At 31.8% G+C, this 9,469-nt stretch overlaps 1 protein-coding gene across 1 annotated transcript; it reads right to left on the bottom strand.

Annotated features, from left to right (window-relative positions):
* Nucleotides 1-3,812: 3,812 nt before the first annotated feature.
* Nucleotides 3,813-9,026, bottom strand: LOC136081445 (uncharacterized). The gene has a single exon (XM_065798760.1). It carries the CDS (start codon nucleotides 9,024-9,026, stop codon nucleotides 3,813-3,815), a length of 5,214 nt encoding a protein of 1,737 aa, XP_065654832.1.
* Between the last annotated feature and the right edge of the window lie 443 nt (nucleotides 9,027-9,469).

The following is a 9,469-nucleotide window of genomic DNA, read 5'->3' as shown; positions in this document are numbered from 1 at the left end:
AAGCAATTTATATGAATTATATCGGTAGCTTATTGTGAATGATCATTTTTGTAACTAAAATTAATTATGAATTATCTACATTTGACAATGTCACAGAAAAGGCTTTCAGGATGAGCAAAAATGTTAAGTGATATTAATTCCAATGACTTAATTGATGAATTTGCAAGCAAAAGGGCTAGAAAAATTAATTTATAATTACTTTTAATAATTTTTTAAAAATAAAACTTAGTAAAAATAAATTCAACAAAGTTAAAACAAAAAATTTTTTGGGCCCCCAAAAAGTTACAGCACAGCTCTGCAGAGAATGCATCAGTGTATTAGGCAGTCAGCTATTTTCACTATTTTTAACTAACAAAATAATTATAAGCTTATACAAAACTTGTTGAAATATTTCTTTGGAAAAAGCCTCTAAATACGAAATAAAGTTGGGACCTTGGAGTCTATCAAAACCATTTTTAGAAATATTTCTTTTGATAAAACTATTTCTAGGACTTATAGCATTGAAATATTTTTTCTCTACTCTAGTATTCATAATATATACTTTTTAGATAGCTTCTCCTTAATGTTAGCAAATGCAGGGGTTAAAGTAGGTGCCAGTCATCGCCATCCCTTGGACCATTCTTGAGACCTGCTATAGGGCAACAAATCAATCACTGCCTTTTTTTATTAATTTACCGATTCCAACTAATGGCATTTTAATATTTTTATCTTGTATTATGATAACTAAATAATAAATAAACTAAACTTTATGCATTACTAATAATATTTTTGAGAAATTGTTTATTTTGACTTTGTTTACAGTCAATATTGTTTATTCTTAAAATGGTGCTTTTAAGTTTTAACTTTGCAGCTTTATGTACTTATACATTTATTACTATTTTGTTTTCAGTATAATTTTATTTTGTGTTGTTTTATTGTTATGCTTAAAAGTAACCTATTTAAGCATGTTATGTGTTCAAGTGTTCAATGTGTTCATATCCTACTATATTTATATACTTTTATTTTTTATTTTTTTATTTCAATTCACCTTCCTAAGGCCATAAAGGCCAGTTTAGTCAAGGAGGCTACTTTAGTTATGGTTACAACCCTATCTCAACTTTATAACTCCTAAACACAAACCTTGACAAACAAGGCCGCTGCACGGAGAAACTAGTTGAGCGCGGTACTACTAGGGGCGTGGTGGAGATCAAACATCACAAAATAAAATTATTCTAAAAATAACTTAATTATCTTAAAATAATTTAGATATCTAGACAACATATGTTGTTTAGATATCTAAATTACTAATAAATTAATAAAGAATTCTAAGTAAGCTCTTGACTAACATATCTAAGGGTTTCGACAAAATTTCACAGTTTGGTCTTTCCCATAAGCTTGTTTCATATAGTATATCTGGGAAAGTTTTTGAGATTATTAAATTGTTTCTTTTTAACTACTTTATTAAAGTCATCCTCAAATTCCAACAAAGTTCTTTATTTTCAGTAACTTCTGGGGTACCTCAAGGTTTTATCCTTGGTTTTATTTTGTTTCTTATCTACAATAATGATCTTCCCGACAAACTTACATCTAAAGCAGCTCTTTTGCTGATAACTCAGCTTTATACTCCTGTCTTGACAAAAGGATTTCTCTTTATGGTTGCTTAGAACAGGCAGCTGATCGTGAATCTGATCTCACTTCTGTAACAGATTGGGGCTCACAGTGGCTCGTAAATTTTAACTCCAACAAAACTCTATCAAAATTCAGTCTCTTTATTGTGCTCACCATTTTCTCTCTCCTGATTCTATTCTCTACCTCTACAAATCTCTTATTCCTGGTTCTTCTAATGATGCTCTTTCTCTTCTAGGCAAGGTCCAAAAATGCATTGTAATCGTAGTTGGATCCGGAGGTGCATTGTAAACATTGATGGAACTAGAGATGAAAGCAAAGGAGCTTTCATATCTAGTTCCATCAACCAAAACTCTTTTTTGCTTGACTCGTCATTTATCAAAGTCTGTTTCTTTTACTGTATCGGTCCCTGCATTGTCGAAAAACTTTTATTTGTCTGTTTTTTTTCCCTGCACTTTAACCCTTTGGAACTCTTCAACTTTTGCAAAAGAGAACAACCCGAGTAAATATATTATTTATAAAGCCGCTTTATGAATCAATGATATAGCCGATAATAGTATATGTATTAGCGTAAAATATTATGATGTTAATATAACCTGCACCGCGACACTAACTTATTGTCAAAGAAGTTGCAGTGAAAAAAATAAATATTCAAATGTTATTTCGCATTAGCATTTTGTGGGCTTCATATTTGTATAAATACGCTCTTACAAATAATGACTTTCAAATTAATATTAAATAATTATAATTAAAATTTCTATGTATTAAAATGCATTCATTTGATACTTTAGTTATCTGATAAATCTATTTTAATAGTTAAACTATAAACTGGTTGTTTTTATTTTATAATAAAATTATTATTAATTTAATTGCATTAAAATTAACTTAAAATTAAAATTAATTTAGAATTAAAATTAATTTAATTGCAATAGATTTTTTTTGAAATAGTCAAAATAGTTAATGATAACTTGTTTAAAATAAGAAAAAAACTATTAGAAGAAAAAATCTACTACAATTATAAACCTATCCCACTAAAATACCCGTATATTTGCCCATTATACGGAAAGCTCCCATAAATGTACGAATACTTCCGTTTAAACTCTATGAGTTTTTTTTTTAAAAAAAAAGCAGAAACTTGTGGCAAATCTAGCCACCAGATAATTTCCATAACTAAACAGATAATTTTGCTTTAACTTCTCTCCGATAAACTAACGGAGAGTTTGAGTGTCCGTTACGAAAAAATTTAAACAGCCGGTTTTAAAACAGAGGAAGAATAATGGTATTCTAGTTCTGCCGTTTAGGCTCCTTATATTAACAGCTCCATTAATTTTTTCAGTTGAACTTCCTTTGTTAGCCACCTCCGTTAACTATTTTTCATGTAGTTTTTCTCATCACATCTAAACATTATGATGCCATAACAGACAATCATAGCGTTTAATTGGTAAATCGCAATCGGTGATTTTTTAAACAATGGTTGCTGTGTAATTTTTTAAATTTAGTTAAAACATGCTGCAATGCAAAAAGCTCGAGAAGTATGTATCCACTTAACACTGAGTTTTTTTTTTTCAAATTTTATGTTTATGCCTTCACACTCTCCTGAGTTACACATTTTCTCATAATTCTATTTTCTTCATTTTTTCTATGAGATCAAAATATCAAAACTGAGTAATTCATTGTGAAACAATTCACGATCTTCTTTATCGCACCAAAATAGAGGTTTTATTCTAATAGTGCTTAAATTATATATTAACGCCAAAATGAGTTATGTTACTGTGTACCTTGTACTGCGTCCTTTCTGTTTAAAAATGTATGTATTCCATATAAGAATGCATTTGGTCTGAATTTAAAGTATCCATAGAGGATCAGTACTTGCATCCTATTTGTGATGCATGGCGCTTATTTACTTCTTGTAATTATTTGTAAACAACAATTATATACACATATATAATATCAGTAAAAACAGTGCCGGGACTATGATATTTTAATATCACTTTGTTTATGTTCACCTTCTATAGAATCTTCAAAGTGATCTACTAAGCTAAAGGTAGATAGGTATCAAATAAATACGATACTTCAAGGTTATTTCTCTTTAAATATAAGCCTCCATTTTACATATTTTCAATTAACAACAAGAAGCCGTAAAATTGGGCCGTCTTAAAAATAATATACACAAATAAGTTCCTGGAGGATACAACACTCCCCCGCCTTTAATGTTTTATTACAAGAGGAATGTTATTTTCATTTACAAATGTTACTTTGAGTTCATTAATGCCTTCTTTTTGATTCGCGTATTCAACAGGAACAAGTTTATTTATGGGTCTATTTACATGTCTGAACGATCCATCTCCTTGTAAGTACTTTACTGTTGCCGCACGTGAACAACCATCACTTGATGCCAAGATTTTTTCAACTTTTGCAGTCTTCCAGAGCAAACGTGATTTCTTATCTTCTTCTATCAAAACAATGTCGCCGATATTTATTTGCACGCTACCAATACTTCGTTTAGATTTATGGAACTCCCTCAGCTCTGTTAGGTACTCACTCTTCCATCGTTTAATAAAATGTTCAAGTACTGTTTGTAAATGATTATATCGTTTATTTAAGTCATGTTCAATATTACTATCACTATTAACACCATTTAAGTTTAACTTTCGCCCAAAGACAAGATGATTTGGTGTTAAGGCTTCCACGCAAGGTTCGTTATATACAAAGGTTAGGGGTCGATTGTTAATTACGGTTTCTATTTCTTGCAACAATGTTAACATTTGTTCATAGTTTAAACGAGCTTTACCAACGACTTTTTTTAGACATCGTTTTACCATTCTTATCATTCTTTCAAACAGCCCACCCCACCACGGGGCAGCTGGGACATTAAATTGCCAATCGATCGATTTGTTGCTTGCAAAGAGTTGTGTTTGTTCAGCAACAAATTGTGTACCATTATCAGATAGAATTTTGCTTGGAACGCCTCTTCTAGCAAAGAAACGTCTTAGTCCACGAATACACGATGTAGATGAAAGATCGGAAACCAAATCCAAGCAAATAGAACGGGTACTAGCACAGGTAAACAAAAATATCCACCCATTAAACATAGTGTCACAGTCTCCATAAATATTCTTGACAAAAACAGGACCAGCATAATCAACAGCAGTATGCATAAATGGGTAATCATCACATAAACGACTCAAGGGTAAGGGTGGAGAAGGAGGATACATATAAGGCTTTCCCTCAAAATACTGACACAGGAAACACTTTAAAATTATGTTGCGAACCAGTTGTCTACACTGAGGAATCCAAAACTTAGTCCTCAGCTCTGTAAGAGTCTCTTTTAAGCCATTGTGCTTCACCAACTTATGGAAATAAACAATCAATAACTTAGACAGCTGACTGCTACGAGGAACAAAAATCGGAAATTTAGCTTCTTTTGGAATTGGAGCATTCTGCATTCTTCCATGACATCGAACAACTCCATCAATCTCTTGAAGTCCAAGATCTCTTCTGAACTGTTTGTAATTTTTGCTTTTCATGACATCACGTTGTTCATATCGCACCCAAAGTATCTTTGCGCATTCAATTTCATCAGCAGATAATGTTGGCGTCATTGTTACATGAGTCTTCTGAACATGACTCTTTAAATTGTTTACAAATCGCAGAATCCAGCCTGTTACTCTGTTTAATCGTTCATAACTACTAAAACGCTCAATATCAATAAACTCAAGATTAATGTCAATGGAGTTTGTGGCAGCGACTAAACACAAGTTATTTTCATTATCTGTATGTTCAATTAAATTGTAAGAGGGCCATGGAACTGAAACGTCATTAAGATAATCAGGACCATTAAACCAAATGTCATGATCAATAATATATTTGAAGGAGCATCCACGGGATATAATATCAGCAGGATTTTGTGAAGTTTCCACATAATGCCAAAACTGAATAGGAAATAAATCACGAATTTTTATCAATCGATTTTGCACAAATGTTTCATAAGTTTGATTCGTATTATTCAACCAATGAAGGCAGATAGTGGAATCTGTCCAACAGAAAATGTCATCAATGTTCAAGTTTTTAAGTTCCTTTCTCACAGTAGACATCAGAGAGGATAATAAAGCCATTGCTCTTAACTCCAGTCTTGGAATAGTTGATTTATTTATGGGGGCCACTCTAGATTTTGAGGCAATAAGTGAGACAAAACATTGTGATTCATTAACAATACATCTAAGATAGATACAACAACCAAATGCTTTTATACTTGCATCGGCAAAGGCATGAAACTCAAGTTTAATATTAGTGTTGGATAAGTAAGAGTCAGTTAGAATCCATCGAGGCAAAGATAATTTATTTAATGAACGAAAATCTAGTATGATGTCGTTCCACTCATCTAAAGTAGATCCAAACAACAAGTCATCCCAAGAAAATTTTTCAACACACAATCTCTGAAAGAAGCACTTACATCTGACAACGATAGGATTAATAATTCCCATTGGGTCAAAAATACTGGCAATAAATTTCATAACATCTCTTTTTGTAGGAATATTTTTAACGGTTTCAAGAATATCATTAAATGAATATGTCAATTCGTCCAAATCTTTATCCCATGCTTGACCAAGAACTTTGGTTGTATTATTGCGTTCATAATTATTTGACTGAATCTTTTGTTCGAGTTCGACTGAGTTTGATTCAAACTTTCGAAGATTGAAGTTTGCTTCTTGCAAATAATTTCTAGCTTTATTGAAGAACTCTAAGCATTGGTTTAAATCATTGCTTCCAGAGTTTAAGTCATCAACATGTAAAGAAAGCAACATCTTTTCAACAAATTCTTGATCAATTTCAGTGTATTTTTGAAGGTGAGTCACTAATGTTGCACTGAGTAGGAATGGCGACGACGTTACGCCAAACAGAACTCTGCATAAACGATACGTAACAATTGGAGATGACAAAAGGTCTTGTCCATTTTCAGAATCAAGATTGTCAACCCATAAAAATCGAACAAAATCTCTATCTTTTTCTTTTAAGGATATTTGCAAAAATGCTTTTTCAATGTCTGAGATGAATGCATACTTGTTACATCGAAATCGCAAGAGTACACCAAATAAAGAAGTTGTTAAGCTTGGACCTGCATTTAAGCAGTCATTTAAGGATGGTCCATCAATAGTTGCACTAGCATCAAAGACCATACGAACTTTAGTAGTACTTTTATCATCTCTTATTACAGGGCGATGTGGTAGATAATGTACGTCTCCATAACTAATTTCATGATTGTTTACTTTTTCAATGACACCTTGAGTTAACTGTTCTTTTATAATCGCATTGTAGCTTGTAAGCAGTTTGTTGTCTTTGCTGAGTTTTTTAAGTACAGGTGCCAGGCGTTTGATGCAATAAGTGTAATTATCACTAATTAAATCATGGTTGAGTTTAAATGGTAACCCAACTTCGTAGCGATTAGAATGTTTATTAAATTGAATTTCATTTTTAAAGTTCTCATACACTAAGTCGTTAATGTCAGATCTTGTTGTTCCTATAGTTTCAGAATCCCAAAAGGATGACATAGAATTATAAAAAACAGTTTTATCATTGCAGAATTCAGAAGCAATTTCTAAAATATGAGAGTGAAACACACCACAACTATCTGAAATGCCAAAAATATTTCCACTCAATAAAAAACCAACTTTGGATTTAATAGCAACAGGACCCTCAATACCTCTAATTATCTCATTATCTACAATGGACCAGTAGAAATCAGCACCAATAAGGATATCAACACGAACGTTTCCTTCAGCAAAATGACTGTCTGCCAACCTCAAATCTTTTAAATGGCTGTAATTCTCAATAGCAAACTTTATGTTTTGACCATTAATGGGAGCACATATATCCTTCACAAAACATGAAATGGGAATGCGAGCACCATTTATATCAAGAACACAGAATTGGACCTTCTTTAAATTTTCAGTGATACACTGATTTCCAAATGTTTTAATAGATATTTTCTTTTGATCAATTGTTTTTAAATGAAGTCTTTCTCGAATAGAGGGTGAAACATAACTCAATTGGGAGCAACTATCGAATAGAATTCTGCAATTACGTAATTCAGTGGTACCAGATGTTATTGTAACTAAAGCAGTCTGTAACAATACTGAATTTCCTTTTGATACTCCAGCAACAGACGTTAGTTGGTTGTCTGGTAGTCGGAGCTGATTTTTCTTGTCACACATGGCTGAATGATGTCTCTCTGAACATTCATAACACTTTATGCGAGATAAACATTTGGAAGAAATATGTCCAATACGTAAACAAATGAAGCAACGTTTTTTGTCTTTTAATATTTTCCTTCTTGCATCTAATTGTGTTACAGACATGCATTGTTGGGATAAATGATTCTTGCTACAGAAGGCACACTTAAAACTTTCATTTTTTTCAAGATGTTTATTATAAGAAGTGCTATAGTTTTTTATATTGTTATATGAGGAGCTTGAATGCAATGTCTCAATAGATAAGGGTCTTCGATCATAAGCAGAAGCATTCGAAATTGACTTTTCATGCGCTTGAAGTTCAGATTTAAAAATTTCAAGAATTGTTTTTATATCCCAAGAGTCACAGCCTTGAAATTGTCTTGAGATAATGAGATTTAATTCTTCAGGTAATTTCTGCATGAGAATTGGTACAAGCAAAGGACCATACATTGAAGAGGTTATATCCAAATTCTCTAAACTACGTATTTGAATTTCTAGATTGTCATAGGTTTTTCGAAGCTTTGATACGTCTCTAATATCAATAACTTTATCTAATGAAAGTAAAGAGGTCATGTGAGCTGATATGAGTAGTTGTTTATTATTGTACCGCTCTTTAAGTAGGTTCATGGCAACATCAAAATTGCTATTAGTTAAAGCAAGACCTTTAATAGTAGAAGATGCCTGTCCTTCAACTAAACTGCGAAGATATGTCAACTTTTGAATGCCAGATAAATCATTGTTATTGGCAATTGCACATTCAAAGTTCTCATAAAATGACAACCAATTTTCAGGCTGTCCATTAAATGGTTTTAGGTTTATTTTTGGTAATTTGACTGAGCATGATTTTGACTGACTAGAAGTACTTGCATTTGCATCAGATTTAGAACTATTTACTTTTTCAATGAACTTTGTTATTAATAAAATGTTCTTACGAAAGTAGACACTGAACTCAGTAGAAGTTTCTTCCTCAAATTCTAACTCAGCATCGTCCTCAATTTGGTACATAATTTCGTCATTAAACTGTTCAATTTTTTTAAATTTTTCAACTAACGTATCTTGAAAACTAGATAGGCTTTCAGCAGCATTTTCAACAGAATCATAAGTGTTAATACAAGAAAAAGCTTTTTCAAACAATTTTTTAATAGAATTAATACTAGTCGTGCGAAATCGACGTTTATTGGCAAGAGACATTATACATAAATATGTAAACAGGTTTATACTCAATGATATGCAATAAGGATTTTAAATTTTAAACATGTGACAAACTTTAATCCGCTTAAATCTTTGTAATCACTAATAACACAGCTTTAAAAAAGTTCAATGTAAATAATATCTCTCTCCGTGGGCTCCAATATAGAATCTTCAAAGTGATCTACTAAGCTAAAGGTAGATAGGTATCAAATAAATACGATACTTCAAGGTTATTTCTCTTTAAATATAGGCCTCCATTTTACATATTTTCAATTAACAACAAGAAGCCGTAAAATTGGGCCGTCTTAAAAATAATATACACAAATAAGTTCCTGGAGGATACAACACCTTCTTTATTTTTTTATTATTCGAAGATAAGTAGTTGATTTAAATTACTGCCTTGCAATTTGGCGTTGTAAAAGGCGTTACTTTGAATACATTAT

The sequence above is a fragment of the Hydra vulgaris genome, chromosome 06 (genome assembly GCF_038396675.1).
Source record: "Hydra vulgaris chromosome 06, alternate assembly HydraT2T_AEP".
NCBI lineage: Eukaryota > Metazoa > Cnidaria > Hydrozoa > Anthoathecata > Hydridae > Hydra > Hydra vulgaris.
This window is presented reverse-complemented; position numbering and strand designations above follow the sequence as displayed.